The 17500-nt window shown below is 38.7% G+C and overlaps 3 protein-coding genes across 6 annotated transcripts in view; 2 read left to right on the top strand and 1 right to left on the bottom strand.

The window, feature by feature from the left end:
* Nucleotides 1–5691, top strand: part of LOC143021359 (uncharacterized) — a 31584-nt gene extending 25893 nt beyond the window's left edge. Inside the window, exons 13-20 of the mRNA XM_076178795.1 lie at nt 1–87; nt 1859–2100; nt 2910–3055; nt 3367–3577; nt 4143–4269; nt 4567–4733; nt 4986–5112; nt 5521–5691. The exon at nt 1–87 is cut by the window's left edge and continues 85 nt beyond it. Coding sequence (XP_076034910.1) covers nt 1–87; nt 1859–2100; nt 2910–3055; nt 3367–3577; nt 4143–4269; nt 4567–4733; nt 4986–5112; nt 5521–5633 — 1220 coding nt within the window. The 3' untranslated portion in view covers nt 5634–5691. The remainder of the gene's footprint in view (nt 88–1858; nt 2101–2909; nt 3056–3366; nt 3578–4142; nt 4270–4566; nt 4734–4985; nt 5113–5520) is intronic.
* Nucleotides 1–17500, bottom strand: part of LOC143021487 (CD109 antigen-like) — a 689873-nt gene that overhangs the window by 94897 nt on the left and 577476 nt on the right. The gene's annotated exons all lie outside the window — the stretch shown is intronic.
* Nucleotides 7469–13833, top strand: LOC143021483 (sulfotransferase 1A1-like). The gene is made up of 8 exons (XM_076179023.1): nt 7469–7624; nt 9132–9327; nt 10199–10344; nt 10614–10824; nt 11947–12073; nt 12374–12540; nt 13225–13351; nt 13618–13833. The coding sequence occupies exons 2-8, from the start codon at nt 9154–9156 to the stop codon at nt 13728–13730; spliced, it is 1065 nt and encodes a 354-aa protein (XP_076035138.1). The 5' UTR covers nt 7469–7624; nt 9132–9153; the 3' UTR covers nt 13731–13833.

The raw sequence follows: 17500 nt of genomic DNA, 5'->3' as shown, positions 1-17500 counted from the left end.
TTGACGATTTGAAGTGTGGGTACTGGGTGCAAATCCACGTAAACACAAACAGTCGACAGGTACCATGCAGCTTGCAAGCTCAACTGTGTATTTGGTTAGTGCAGTGTAACCTACACATTACAAAGAAGTTAACAACATATTTCCTACTAAAACTCTGGAGCCAAAACTAACAACTGCTAATCCTGTCGCCCCTATTTCTCATGAAACTCACGAAGCTACTACTACTCTTACTGTTGATGTGAAAATGATTAACCAAACAAATTTATAGACTCCAATCAGTGGTTCTCAGAGTCGTAGGACGTTCCTTAACTTGCGATCCCAAGTCTTCAACTCCTCACTCACCTTTGAGTTGTCTAGAAATTCGTTATTAATTGCAAATAAAGAAAGAAATACTTATTTCATTTGATCGTAACATTTCCACTCATTATTGATCACATATATTGTTGGAGAATCCAAATGAATTCATCAGTATATCAGTTGTCAACAAAAGAAGAGGGTACTAGCTAATTTCCCCCCCGTTTGAGAATATACATGCAACCTTGAATTTTATTTTGATATCTGACCACACAAAGCTGTCATTTTTAGAAGTGTTGATTATACTATGTGATGAAACTTATTTCAACCACATTTGTATGGTTTACAAAAAGGAGTCTTAGGTAATAATGTAAACGGAAGGAAAGAAATATAAAAGAATGATAAGATTTCAAAATCATCAATTGCAAAAAAAAAAAAAAAAAAAAAAGCAATGAAAACATTCTTACAAATATGATTATAAGACCCGTGCAAGAATTTCTTTTACTATTCTTGGTGATATGTTAATAAAAAAAATCAGCAAATGATGTGTTCTGAAATACATGGTATACGGTTACATGTGTATATCTTATCTGTGTGATAAGAAAAAAAATCGATTGAAACTCATCAGGCCATTGATCTCTGCGCCTGCGATCCTGCTCTGGTTTGCACCACCAAGTGCCTATTACCCCTTCTCATACAGAGGTACTTGTTCTACCTTGTTTTTCATTATCCTTACATTACTCTTATTAGGATTTCTCTACATGACCACATTTCTGTAATGCTCCGGATAGTCTCTTTTCATTCATTAATCTGTGTAATATTTCCACCACATATTTACAGACAGCAATGTTTGTTTCTAGATATTTGAAAATTGTAGCTTCCTCCAGTTTTATTACTCAAAGGATATTCAAAATACCTCCATATTTCCCAGGTTTTCGTCACAACTGATAGTCAGCTGAAATCATGGTTTAAAGCCAACACCTCTCACACATCTCTAATCTTTGCTTTGACGGTGGCTATTTTTCTGTCTTCATTCATAAATACATTAAAAAAACAAAGATACATAACACATCCTTGTCTCAACCCTACAACTTTGTTGAGCCACTCAATCTTCTGTCTATATAATAATATTCATGCCTTGCCCTCTTTGTACACACTTTTCACTGCCATCAGCAAACTTTGGTATCACATCATTTCTTTCCAACACTTCCATCAGGACATTCCTCCCTATATTACTGTGTACTTTTGTTAAAATCATGAACGCCATAAATGTGTCTAAGAGGTGTAACATAAAAAAATAGTTTGGGTAAAACGGTAAAATTTTCCGTGAAAAAAAAGGGAGGGAATACAGTTGAAGTTGTATAGGAGAAATATTGGGGCTGGTCCAAAGACCGTGTATCATCCCCTCTGGGTCGTCATCCCAGGAGTTGAGAGGGCTGACCACTTTTGAAGTTGAGTGACAGTGAGACAGTTCTCTTTGACGTACATCCTGTAAGTCCAACACTTGCAGATACCCGTCACCAGTCCCTATAGGGATACATTTGATGTAACTTATGACAACAAGATTTAATAACTTCTCTCATCACAACTGAAGGTCCTAATCATTTCAGAGCTGCAAACAATACTTCAGACATGGCAATACATTTGAAAAGTGGACACACGGCCGAACACCTCAGCGACGAAGACAATGCAAGGATCATGAAGGATTTTCCAGGTCAAATTGATGGATTAGTTCGTGTGCAGCCGGGTGGATGGCTCCTCCCTACACCGTACCTCGAACTGGCTGACAAATTATACGACTTTAAGGTAAATTTTTCGTAAGATTTCAGAGTTGTCCTGAAATATTTGACCTCGAGTAAGTTAGTTACAATTTTGGTTATAGTCTCGTATGTAGAGCACAGAGAGTAATTCTTCCTTTCCGATGACAGGTCTTAGACCTCTGTAGGTAGACCACAGTGATAAATTACCTCCCTCCAACCACACTAACACGAACAAACATATGAATAGAATACTTATAGACAAAACCCTATTCTGGAGCTCAACAAAATTCTTCTCCGCCCTCCAACACCCGTACATAAATCAAAAGCTCAACTAAATAGATCAGATAGAGTACCTTAAGTGGGCTTCGCTGAGGTCATCACACAGCACTTGGAACAAAGGAAAGCAGTTTAGTCAACACAAGAGACAACACACATCCACACTTCCGGGCTGCCTCGTGCACAGTCAATGATAGCAGACAGTAATGAACAGAACATATATGCTGTGGAGGATAGCTGGCGTGGACCCAGAGGATGATCAGTCTTCTTCGTTGTTCCGGTGTCCTGCCTCGTAGGCACCCAATGACAACAAGTTGTTGAAAATTATACTAATTTTGGTTATTTGGTCTTATTTATGTTTACCATCGTCATTCCGTCATTTTCACAAAAGGTTCAAACGCATCACAAGAGCTCGCTACTGATTCTACGTCCTTCCCCTCTAAATAGATTCATGGTCTCCCATACTCCCATTCTTTCTACTCCATTATAAAATTTCTCCAGACCTAAGAAAATATAGATACCATGGCTACCATTTCTCAGAGCATCAAGCCCAACACGTTCTTGTTCTCTCCTCGTCAGTTCCGTGAGAGCGACGTGGTGGTCATGACGTATCCCAAGTGTGGCACCACCTGGACACAGGATATCATCTGGAACATGGTGAACAACCCAAACTCTGACAATCCGTTAGCGGATGAATCCATCAAAAACAGGAGCCCATACCTTGAGTAAGTTTTATTTGTGTTTGCTTCCTTCGATGCAGTCACGTATCTGAAGGAATTTGTTTGTACTAATATCAGTCAATTTCATCAAGTTGAGGAACTACTCTGTGTCGAGTGAAACACCATTCAATCACGGTTTTCAATTAGTCTATGGTCCACCCCATCATCTGATTTAATCATACTTTGCTGTCATACATAACATCATGCTTTCATGCATACCCGTCACCAAATTTTTTTGTAATGATATTCACAAAAAGAGTTAACATAAAGATAACATTAACAATGAACTTTGGATTAATTCTGTATTAAACCATCAGAGTGGATATGCTTGTATTGGGGAAATATAAGGAGATGATATTGTCCCAATATGGAAGCCCCGTTCTCAAGAAATTCTTCGATCTATGTCCGGGTGGCAATCCTACAGACGGACCAGGGATTCAAATGGCGTCTGTCATCCCTGGGCCTCGAATCATCAAAACTCACCTGACATTTCCCCTTCTTTCCCCGGGCCTTCTTGACACAGCAAAGGTACTCCTATGCACAAAACACACACACACACACACACACACACACACACACACACACACACACACACACACACACACACACACACACACACACACACACACACACACACATATATATATATATATATATGTATATATATATGTATATATATAGATGTATATATATATGTATATATATATATATATATATATTCCAATCCAGTAGTCGCAAAGCTTTGATCCCGGGACCTGACACTAAGAGTCCCGTCTACTACCATCTTGCCACGCAGAGCGGCTAAAATAAAAGAAACCCGATACTAACTTGTACATTGCGAGGCGATATCGACTGAACTCTACAGTCCGTTTGCCCGTTTTACACGATTCTAAACTCAAGCAGCCAGGCATAGTAGTATTTGAACGAGGCTTTAATTTGCTTCACCGTTATACTTGGTATAGCTTAGCAATCCATTATGAATAAAAATCAGTATCTATAGAAGAACAATTAGAATACTTGATAATGCCTAAGTGATCAGTATCCCATATATATACACATATACACATATATTTATATCTTGATAATTGAACAGGTAGTGTACGTCGCCCGCAATCCTAAGGACATGTGTGTTTCCAACCTTCACCACTGTCGCATAGGCAAAATGCACAATTTCCAAGGAGATATGGATCTGTTTATTGACTACCTGATCAACGACGAATGTATGATATAGAATATATTTTTTTCTCACGGACAATATAGTCAATATATAATTTATTTAGCACATGTATTCTTTATTCAGTGAAAATTTTTGTGAAAGCAGAAATTCTTTAAATACCACCTAGCCTACAGTACATAGGTTAATGGAGACAATCTAACTGGGTAAGGTAGAATATGGTCTATAAATGAAATTACAGCTAAATTCAGACGAGTTTACTCAATTGACTGAGTAGAAGCGTGTTTACTCTTTACTTGTAACTATTTTTTTTCAATGATCATGGCAATTCCCGTTCTTTCAGTACATTATGGGTCTTACTGGGACCATATCAAAGAGGGCTGGAAACACCGAGAGCATCCACGAGTCCATATCATGTTCTTTGAGGATTTAAAAACTGATCCCATGGCGGAGGTGAAAAAACTGGATAAATTCTTGGGCACCGATCTTACAGAGAAACAAATGACAGAGGTTTGTATCAACGGAAGTAATGCCCGACTAAAAATAATAATACCCATTCTTTATGGTTTGAAAGAGTTAGAAAAATACAAGGCCAAATGTTACGCATACTTGTGCGGAAACCCAGACACACATTACAAATAAAAGTAATAAAAGGATTAGTAGAGGAAGTAATAGATGAAAACAAATACATGAATGAATATATGAGTAAACTATCTAACAGATCAATGACCAGAAAATCAACAACACTTCTTTGATTTTCAGGTTATTGAAAATACAACTTTTGACAAGATGAAAGCACGAGGCGCTGAATACGCTATTGCCAAAGAATTTGAGCATAAACTCTCGAACCAGGAAATGATCCAAACCGAAGGCGGCTTCTTCAGAAAAGGTCAGACATCGCCTTGTACCCAGTGATCATTTATAATAATATGAAGCTACCTATTCTAGGCCCTGTTCACATTAGTGGTTTGAACCGTGCGGAAACAGCGGCGGTATTGCATATTTAAGAAAAAAATTGCATGGGTGTGTGTGAACGCCTCCATTGACTTACATTATAACTGAACCATCGCGGTTGAAACTGCTAGTGTGAACTCGAACAACTTTGATTCAGCTGAGGTTCAGACTCCGGCCTGAATGTGTCCTGAAGCAATCGAGGCCCTACTCAAACCTGGATTCGTATCTTGCCTTGTGTTCAACACAACATAATCTGTTGGCTACTTTTTTTTTTTTTTTTTTTTTTTTTGAGGGGAGTGCTGATAGACGAAAATGAACTTCATCTATTGCGGTATCTTTCTAGGTCAAGTGGGAGACTTCAAGAACAAACTAACCCCTGAGCAAGAGTCAAAGATCGACGCTTGGACGAAGAAGAATTCTGAAGGAATGGGCATCGGATTCAAATATACCATTTGAAAGCTTGGAATGAGTCAGGAACTTGTTGTCAAGAAATAAACTTAAGATTTCTATTTCAGTTTTGTAATTTGTGTTTTCCTTGGATTTAGAAATAAAATCAGAAAAAAAATTCTGTACCACAATCATCCTTTTTTCTTATATCAGAGAGTGACTTTGCAAAAGTATAGCTTGTGTCAAGCATATATAAGCTCAAAACTTGTGAAATAGTTTTTTATGTACATAGAAAACACAGAGGTTCACATTGGGAAAGAAACACTGAAGAACATACCGATTTGAAGTCAAGTGTTGGTGGTAAGGTGTTTTGAAACTCGCTATTAAAAATTCTAATTCATCGACAGATGTAAATTTATAAAGAAGGGAGGTCTAGAATTTTACAGTTCGAAAAATATATATCACTATGGTTGATTTTTGGTGAAGATAAAGGCGAGACGTTTAAGAATGTCACTTGTTACTTGGCCTAGAAGGGGAAGCAAGCATTCACTAAGTTCAGGGAAGAACTGTGAATGTGAAAATAGGGATAGAAAAGGGTTAAAGATGCAATAGTTTGACTAACATGGGAAGGCTGAAGTGTGTAAACAAGGGGAAAATGATGAGACGGAAAACTTTGGGGTGACTCGCCACAGACATGAAAGACGTACTCTACAAAAGGGAAAATAAATTGTCTTTATTGTGCCTGCAGTGGAGTTGCACTTTGGGAATTTTAAGGCGGTAAGGAGCACCTACTTCCATTAAAGCTGTTCTAGTAATAGCTGAGATGTGTGTTCCAGTAGAGTTTACTAGTGAAGAACAGATCGAGAATATTTAGAGGAGAAAGTTGTGTACCGTCAAAGAAAAGGAGATGGCGATATATATATATATATATATATATATATATATATATATATATATATATATATATATATATATATATATATATATATATATATATATACTGTATATATACTGTATATATATATATATATATATAAGAAGGAGAAAAAAGTGTCGAGTTGAAAGGTAAAGAAATCTAAACTTCGTGAAGTTAAAAAACACGAGGAATTCTTGATATAAAGGAGAGTCTATAGATCTTCATCCGATTTATGTGATATAACTAATACTTAATGATCGATATATTCAGATCACTGTCGTGTCATTTACACACTGTACTTGGAGAAATGTTTTAAGGAGAAAAGACCTGTTGAAAAAGAAGTCTATTTTTGCCAAGCAGGTCTCTCTTCATACTGGATTGTAGACCTGTTGAGTTTAAGAGCGCAGAACAAATCCGTTGCAAACAGGGCCGAATTTAGAGGCCCTCATAGTGTCAATTTGCAAAAGAAAAGATGCAGGAAGATGTGAAGACTACACATACACATTTATACATGATGCACTGTTCACATATACAGAAACACACACACACACACACACACACACACACACACACACACACACACACACACACACACACACACACACACACACACACACACACACACACACACACACACACACACACACACACACACACACACATACACACACTACGGCGGTCCGGGTTCGAATCCCGCCCAGGGCTGAAATAATGTCAGTATCGCTGCCTTGCGAGTCGTTACTCCAACTCAGTTGGGTGTGTGTGTGCGTGTAAGATCACAGCATTACCCATAGATCAATCATATATGAGTTTTGAGCTCTCTTCCGGGAGGGAAAAAGTTGTCGATCGCGAGTCCAACACGTGATCCAAGACCATGGTGAATCACACATGCAAACACACACACACACGCACGCGCACACATGGATTCAAATCATGCCAGCCATTACTGTCTCCCTTGGTCAACTGCACTGAAAATTCAGACATCAGAGTTACCATAATCTGCCAACTCATCCTTACGTGGACGACTGAGTGTCCAACCTTGAGTGCTTGTTGTTCACAGCCGTCTCTCACTGCACAAACAAAAGCGAGAGAAGCACAGGGGTGAAGACAACGGCATTGCCACTCTGAAGTGGTCTTTCCAAAGGTTCGTGCGAGTTTGTACCAGTTAAGTGTGAGCAGTTAAAAGTGTGGGTTTTTGGTGCAAATTCAAGCAAACGCAAGCACTAGCCAGCCATTATGCAATTTGCAGGTTTGGCCGTGTATTTGGTTAGTGCAGTGTAACTTATACATTACAAAGCAGTTGGAACCCGCATCTCCAAGTAGATTAAGCTTTGTACCCATACTGACTGCTGCTAGGTCTATCGCTCCTACTGTTCAGGAGAGTAGTGAAGCTACTACTATCTCTTTTACTACTTCTGTGGAAATGGTTACTCGGTCAAATTTATAGACTCTAAGTAAGTGGTTCTAGGAACTCTGGGCTACATCTCTCCCTTTGCGATCCGTGGTTTCTTCAATTCAATGCAATAAAAAGAAAGGAAGGAATGAAGAATTAAGGAAAGAAATATAAAAGAAGGATAACCTCTCACAATCACAGATTAGAGCAAGAACGAATATATGATCTCCCATATCATTTTAGCAAATTGCAAAGCGAGTCAACAAAACACTTAAAATTTTTATTTCGTGCTCCATACACATTTCTTTCATTTCTTAGTGATGTGTAAGACAAAAACTCTGGGGACGAACAACAACCGATGCAATCTGAAATGCATATCTGTTTCACTGGCATATCTTATTAGTGTAATAAGAAAACAGATTAAAAATCTTCAGGTTCTTATCGCCTTTGACTCTTCTCTGGCTTGCAACAACAAGTGCTCATTATACCTTGTTATTCAAAAGCACTGATTCTGCTATGCATCCCATTATCCTTATTTTTACTATTATCAGAAATGTTCTACATTGACACATTTTCTATATAATTATTTGGTAACATCCTTGAGGAACTGCACCTTCAGATGAAGGTGAGGGTATTGATGGATTTTGAAGATGGGCGGGGTAACATGTGATTTTTTTAAGACCTAGATCTCGGAGGACCACGATGGGCACTAGAGGAAACCAAAGTAAATCTTGCAGAATAAGAACTCAAAAAAAGAAAGCTAGAATTGAGAGATAGGTTTGATGAAGCGAGCTATTACAAGCTAATACTCACAGTCTCAGACAAAAGAAATCTTTTCACGATTTTAAGAAAAGTCTTCACAATTTTCAACTTTAAAAGAATATTGGGAATTTCTTACTCAGACTCAGTCCATCGGCAAAGCCTAACAGATTCACGGCTTATAGTAGCAGAAGGGGAACAATCACTCGTGGTCAGCTCTCCATATGTGACCAAAAAAAAAAAAAAAAAAAAAAAAAAAAAAAAAAAAAAAAAAAAAAAAAAAAAAAAAAAAAAAAAAAAAAAAAAAATAATAATAATAGAAGTTGCTTTAAGAGAAATCTTGGGCTCATCCCGGATACCAAATGTCAGCCTATCGGGGTCACACTTCATCCCTTGTTGGTACATGTCACTGGTCCTTTAGAGATAAGGTTTTTAACAAGCCGTGGCACGAAGTGTTTGTATTTTCCTTTATCACAGCTCAAGGTCCTCATTATTTCAGCGGTGCAAAAAATACTTCGAACATGACAACACAGTTGAAAAGTGGACACACGGCCGAGCCACTGAGCGATGAGGACAGTGCAAGGATCCTTAAGGACTTCCCAGGTCAAACTGATGGATTAGTTCGTGTGCAGCCAGGTGGATGGATCCTTCCTACACCGTACCTCGAAATGGCGAACAAAGTATATGACTTCAAGGTAAATTCTTTCAGTAGGCTTAGAACTATCCTAGTTACAGTGCAGGTTAAAGCTCATAAGTAATATCCATGATTCTTCCACTCAGATAAGAGGTGTTCGACCTCTGTCGTTAGATCATAATAATGGATCACCTTCCAACGCATCAATGCATCACCACGCTAACCCGGAAAGACATATGTATAGAACATTTGCATACAAAGCTCTAATCTGGAGCTCAAAAAAAATTCTTGTCCGCCCTCCAATGCTTGTTCACGATTGATATGTCCAACGGAACAGGTCTGATAGGAGTGTAGGAAAGAGGCCAAACGCAGAGTATGGGAGTCCAGTATATTTGACGTTTCGCCCAGCAGGGCTTTATTCATTTATTTATTTATTTCTGAAGAAGCCCTGCTGGGCGAAACGTCATATATACTGGACTCCCATACTCTGCGTTTGGCCTCTTTCCTACAGTGCTGTTGCAGTCGTTGCTGCTTTTACTCATCTGATATGAGTCCACCTTATCGTACATTGTTATGGCCATCACACAACACACATGACAAAGCAACACAGGATGAGCACCACAACAAAGAACACATGCCCATACTGCCGAGCTGTCTCACGTAGTCAACTATGCCCTCACCGAATGCACAATACTAATAACATGCAGAGACGAACACAACTTATCTGGTGTAAAGGACCGCGAGGATGATCATCGTGAGGATGATCTCTTTTCTTCGTTGCTCCGGTGTCTTGCCTCATGAACACCCGAGTATCACATCCTGTTGAAAGGTCTAATACCTTGGCTTAAGCTGATCTTCTTGATAACGCCTTTGAATTAAAGAGTCGAGTTCAGTTCATCACGTCCAAAGTCATCTTGTTCTCTCCTCGTCAGTTCCGTGAGAGTGATGTGGTGGTCATGACGTATCCTAAGTGTGGCACCACCTGGACCCAGGATATCCTCTGGAACATGGTGCACAACCCCAACCTTGACAATCCGGCAGCAGAGTTAGCCGTCACCACGAGAAGCCCGCAACTTGAGTAAGTTTTACCTCGATTAACTCCCTTTGATACGGTGACGTCAATTTGATATAGTTCATGGGTGATCTGTTTCTTGATTGATTGAAGTTCCATTCGAGCGAGACTTTGCTTAGATCTCTGTCCATCCCCATAATCTGTATCAATCATAGATTTTACATATTTACTGTCATATTTCCATGTATAGTAGCTACTAATTTGTCGTAGTATTCGTTACGAAAATATATCATATTGACATTGACTTCAGGATTAATCTTGTATTAAACCACCAGAGTGGATATGCTCATAATGGGAAACATGAAGGAAATGATATTGTCCGAACCTAACTCCCCCACACTCAAGCAATTCACTGAACTCTGTCCGGGCGCCAATCCCGCTGACGGACCAATAATTCAAATGACGGCTGCCATGCCTGGGGTTCGCATCATCAAAACCCACCTGACGTTCCCACTTCTTCCTCCAGACCTTCTCGACAAGACAAAGGTACTCTAATTATATATATATATATATATATATATATATATATATATATATATATAAATATATATATATATATATATATTTACATTTATCAACCAATTAGCTGTTATCTTTACATGGGAGTGTTTAGGCCTAAGAAAGGAATCTTCTTTCCACTTTTCGTCCCATCACACTGGCCCCTTTCACTCCTTGCCACTTTAACCAGGCAAGAATTGACTCTTATTCCTTTGTCAACAACCATGTCAGTTCATCCTTGGTGTAACTGTATTAGAACAGATTTTTTGCCTACGTCTAGATTTTCTTTCCGACTGTCTGGGACAAACACACATTTTTGTTTGTTCAACATCGCTAGTAGCAGCGATGTAATTCAAATAATAGTTACAACGGTGAAGCGAATAAAAGCTTCCTTGCAACCATGCACACAGGTGACGTTGGGGATCATAGAAGACTTCAGGGCTGTAGTGTTCACCGAGCCCATATCTTGATGCAAATCTTCCTATAGGACTTCGATCCTTTTAACTTTCTGTGTAGCAAGATGGTCGCGAGCGGGACTCACGTTCAATGGGACCTGTGATCGAGGCTTGGCGACGGCCGGGTTTGATTATATATATATATATATATATATATATATATATATATATATATATATATATATATATAAAACGGGGCCTGTGATCGAGGCTTGGCGACGGCCGGATTTGATTATATATATATATATATATATATATATATATATATATATATATATATATACATATATATATACATATATATACACACATATATATATAATATATATATATATGTGTGTGTATATATATGGGTATATATAGGAATAAATAAAATAACCTGGATGGAAGCAGCACAGGATCGAAGGGTATGGAGAGGATTACTGTTGGCGGACCAGAATCTACACGAGGTTCAAGATCCAGTGGAGTGAGTGAGTGAGTGATATGTATGTATACATATATATATATGTATATATATATATATATATATATATATATATATATATGTATATATATGTATATACATGTATATATATATATATATATATATATATATATATATATATATATATATATATATATATATATATACATATACTTTCCTTTATTTGAACAGGTAGTGTACGTCGCGCGCAACCCTAAGGACATGTGCGTCTCTTACCTTCATCACTGTCGCATGGCCAAAATCCACGACTTCCAAGGAGATTTGGACCTGTTTGTTGACTACCTGGTCAACGATGAATGTATGATACAGAATCATGGGTTTCTCTAACCAATGATGTAATAAGTAATCTATAGAGTGCAAATGTATTTCTTTATGCAGAGAAAAAAAGAGCTTTGGTATAGGGAAAAAAAAAAACTGCATGTTTTCGTGGAGATAACCTAACCCGTTAAAGTTGGAAAGCATTGTATGTTCAGACTAAAGCCAGGCAACCTTTCCTCCTGTGAAAGCTGATTCAAATTCTGAGAAACAGAGAAACATGTATACTGTATACTTATGACTCAAATTTTTATAATGGATATGATAATTTCCGTTCTTTCAGTGTACCATGGGCCTTACTGGAATCATGTCAAGGAAGGCTGGAAACATCGCGATCATCCAAGAGTTTACATTTTGTTCTTTGAGGACTTAAAATCTGATCCCATGGCGGAGGTGAAAAAGTTGGATAAATTCTTGGGCACTGATCTTACTGAGGAGCAAATGAAAAAAGTTCGTATCAAAGTGGTACAGAGGTAGTGTCCAACTGAAAAGAACATTTCCATTCTTTGTGTTTTGAAAGAGTTAGGCAAAAGAAAACACAATCCACACTTACTTGTGCACAGACACACTTTCCATTACATATCAAAACCCCTCTTCCCCCTTGTTAGGGAGGTAGACAGCCAAGGCATATACCGAACCCCCTATCCATACCACATCTATCTATCACCCTCTTGCCTCCCCTTTTATATTACTTCGTTGTGGATGAAGGGCCTTCCCTGTTGCCGCTCACTGTCCGAGTCAGAGGCAATACAGTAAGACATAGGACATACACATTATGGCCCGGCAGCCCGAGTTCATTTACCACCCCTATTTCATTTACAATGTAACCCTCCTCTCCTCCTCTCCTCATCCGTAAATAGAGAAGACAAGGGGAAATCCTTTCGGGTTAATAGTCCATTCACAGTTATTCTCTAATCATACCGACCTCTTACCTTTTCCCTTTCCAGCTTAACAGGCATTCCCTTTTTATACAAGGGCCGTTCATCACATCCATTTCTTTTTCAGTCTTCCCCCCAAGTTCACTCCATCCATCTCTGTCTTCCATACTTTTTGCACACACCACAAACCAGCGAATCAATTAATAATCTAATTGATAGATAAATTAATGAATGAATAATTGATATCACATTCCAGGTAATTGAACATACAAGTTTTGACAAGATGAAAGCACGTGACGCTCACTTAACCGTCAGCGACGAAATGAAAAAGAAAATCTTTAACCAGGATGTAGTGCAAGCCGAAGGTGGCTTCTTCCGGAAAGGTCAGGCATCGACGTGTACTCAGTTATCATGTTCAATGTGGTGCTACAAAATAGATTCTTTTATACTAAATCTGAGGCAATTTCATTCAACTGAAGTTTAGACCCCGGCCTGAATGGGGCCTGAAGCGATCGAGACCCTGCTTAGGCCTGGGTCCGTATCTCGATCTGTGTTTGGCAAAACAAGATCTTTTTGATCACTCATTTCCTTCTTTCTTTAATGGATTGGTAGAGGAAAAGGTACTTTATTTACTGTGGTGTCTTTCCAGGTCAAGTGGGAAACTATAAAAGCAAGATGACCACCGAACAGGAGAATAAGATCAACGCTTGGACAAGGAAGAATACTGAAGGAATGGGCATCGAATTCAAATACACATCTTAGAATAAGTCAGGATTCTACTGTTATGACATCAAGTTTACCTTTTCTTTTCACTCATGTAATATTTCCTTGCCTTGGGTTGAAATAAAGATAGAAATACTCTGCATTGAACATTTAACCCTTTTCTTTTATATCAAAAATCCACTGTGTAAAGAGGTAGTCTATGTCAAGTGTGACTATGAGTTCACAACTTATGAATATTTTTTCATCTGTATATTTCAAATAGCAAAAAAACAACAACAACAGATTGCTCACAGAGAGTTGCATCAGAAAGAACAGAATAAAGAGCAGCGGTCCAATTTTAGGTCGTCTCTTTTTATCACAGACAAGTGTAAAATTATCAGAGGGAAGAGAGCTCCAAAGAAACAAAGACCGTACCGGTTGATTTTTGCACAAGAAAGTTGCATAGAAAGGGGGGAGACGTTTCACATTATCAAGTGTTGCGTGGTCTCCTAAAAAGGAAAGCACGCAGTCATTAGATTCAGAAAAATGGGACTCAAAATGGTAATATAAAAGAGACTGTGAAGTCAGGGTAAGACTGAAAATTTTCAGTGATATGAAAAAAAAAAAAAAGAGTTGATAAGGCAGAACACAGATCTCTTCTTACTCAGAAGGATAGAGTGAGGTGTCATCCCATACGTGAGAAGCGTACTCCATACACCATTGGGCTAGTAGTAGAGCTAGAGATTGGAAATTTTAAAGGCGGTACAGAACACATATTCGTGAATGATATCCTAACAATAGTTGAGATATAAGTGTTCCAGGTAAGTTCACCAGTAAAGTATAGATTTAGTGTTGGAAGTAGAAATTTGTATGCCGTTGAAAAAAAGCGTCAAGTGAAAATATAAAAGAACTGAGACTTCATGATTTGATGCAATGAAAGACACGATTTTTCTTACAATTAGATATGAGAGAAAAGACTGAAGTCATGTGGTGTTCAACGACCTTTCTAGAACAGTGGGGCTCTAATCGAGATAAAAAAAAAATCGAGAATGATGTACAAAATGTTGATTAGAGTTATCGACATAAGAGTGATCCGGGTACATGTACGGTCAAGTTATTTATAGATAATTGAAAAAGAAGAGGAGATAGAAAAAAACCCTGCGGGACACCACAAGTCATAAGTATGGAAGAAGAGCTATTGGTCACATATTTGCTTGTCAGTGATCGAGTTATTCGCCTTCAGACAGTAAACTTTACCATATGGAAAGCAATGGAGACGTCACGATCACAAAACTTTGCTTCTTTGAAAATATGATCTAGTCAACAGTCAATGATTTCGTTACTGTTCATCTGGGTTCCAAGATATAATCGACATCTAATAACTAACATGTTCTGATTCCTGGTGTATCAGCTGTCAAAGAAAAGAAAAGAAAAAGTCTTGAGATTATTTTGAACAAAGTGACGCATAATTATGCGTCACTTTGTTCAAAATAATTATATATAATCAATGGATTTGCAATATGTAGGCTTAACATGTTTTCATGTCTATCATGGTATTAGTCACATTGAAATAGTACCATTACGTAATGCGAAAACCATTTAGGTTGACCTTGTTAATTTTCATCTATTTATCTCGATAAAAAAAAGTATACATCATCGGGTTCATCAGGTCATGGACGTCAATTTTCTTCGAATGGGAGCATCTCAGACAGGTCTACCAAACTGTGTTGCTTCATCAGATTAGAGACATCATCTGGCCTTCCCCACCCCACCCATTCTACTCAGTTAAAGCTAGCGTGAGTCTCAATGACTCTCCTGTGGACTTCTCCTTGAATGAAACCACTATGGGCCGCGACCCTCGGGGATCCCCTTGAATGGGGTCATCACTGACCGGAAACCCTACTGGAGATCCTCTGAATGAGGTAACTACGGACCGTGAACCCCGTGGACCTTTCTCTTGAATGGGATTGCTATGGACCACGACCCCACTCCCAAACCTTTTCTTTGAACGAAGTCATATTGGACCACCATCACATTCTGAAACTCCCCACCCACACTACCTCCATTGAAAAAAAAAAAAAAAAAAAAAAAAAATACACTGCCAATGATATTGATCAATACGGACTATTGAGGGATACTATTGAATAGTGAATCCATAATGGGCTAGAGATTGCATACAGTAGTTACATGCCATTACTTTAGGGACCTTGATACCCCTGCGGACCAGATTTATATAGAATTCTTATATGTCTGGAAAGAAATCTCCAATCATGGAGTAATGATGAACTACTTTTTAATTTTCATTATTCCTCGTTATACTGGTCTTCTTATATCTCTCTTGCAGCACACCTAAAACACAATCTCTTCTTTTCTGTGTCCCTGGAGGGGGGGACGAGAACACTATGACCGTATTCCTCTGCGAATCGAGACATGCTTTGACTCGGCCAGCTCCCTTTCGAGTGTGAAAAATCCATTGGTTTATACGATCTAATACACTTATCGTGTAGGGACCGCTCTACGTACGGGTCTGTGGTGTCGGTCTTAGCGAATGCAGCGCTCCTGAACCCGAGGTGGACTCTGCCTTCGAGTCAATCACGAGAAGTGGAACCTTTGATTAGGACTTCCTGACTCGGAAGAGCCACCAACTCTAGCCCTGTTGTCGCAGCGGCTCGAAACTGCAACCTTCGTGAGGATTCTGGTTCTTTAAACGACTAATCAAATGATGATACATATATTGCATATACACACATATACATGTACATGTACATGTACATATACATGTACATATACATGTACATAAACATGTGCATATACATGTACATATACATGTACACATGCATGTACATATACATGTACATATACATGTACATATACATGTACATATACGTATACATATACATATGCTTGTGCATATGCATATACATATACATACATACACTTATAGTATAGATACATATACATATGTGATATACATCACATTATTTTATATACATATATATGCCATGGAAAAGATGAAAATGACAACATGGTTGTAGGATGTTTTGAAACAAATTTCCGTACAAAGGCATCAACTTGTGGAACAAACTAGATGAGTTTAATCTAAACCATTACATAGGCAAGTTTAAAGCTAAACTGAACGAAAAGGACCAAGAAACGACACCACACGAGTGTAGCTCTTTTCTTGTTTCTTGTTGTTAGGTAAATGCAATGAGGTAAACATATACAGCAATGCACACACGCACACACACACACACACACACACACACACACACACGCACACACACACGCACACACACACACACACACACACACACACGCGCGCGCGCGCATGGCTTGCTGGTATGGTGGTTAGTGCCGAGGGTTTGTAACGACGCAAACCCGAGATCAAACCCTGATCAGGGTTTGAAAGCTTGAATAAAACACTGCAAGCCGTTAATGTCTTCTTGAGGCAGGGAATGAAACGTGTGCGTAAGGTCACAGTACTGCCAATATCTTTGTCTATATACAAGCTCTAAACTCTCATCTGTATGGGGGATAGATGTCAATCACGGGTCCAAAACATGATCCAAAAATATCGTAAATCACATACAAACCAACACACACATGCACGCACACAAGCATGCGCGTGCACACGGAGGTCCTTATACTATGTGTGTGTGTGTGTGTGTGTGTGTGTGTGTGTGTGTGTGTGTGTGTGTGTGTGTGTGCGCGCGTGCGTGCGGGCATCTCGTGGTGAGACTGTGGTGTATCAGGATACCTGTGGCATAAACTTGATCTGCGCAGTTGTGTACACCAGAGGCACGTCTGCCATCAAAGATCCACCATACTCT

Source organism: Oratosquilla oratoria, chromosome 42, assembly GCF_046742065.1.
Source record: "Oratosquilla oratoria isolate Oo_2021 chromosome 42, ASM4674206v1, whole genome shotgun sequence".
Lineage (NCBI taxonomy): Eukaryota > Metazoa > Arthropoda > Malacostraca > Stomatopoda > Squillidae > Oratosquilla > Oratosquilla oratoria.
This window is presented reverse-complemented; position numbering and strand designations above follow the sequence as displayed.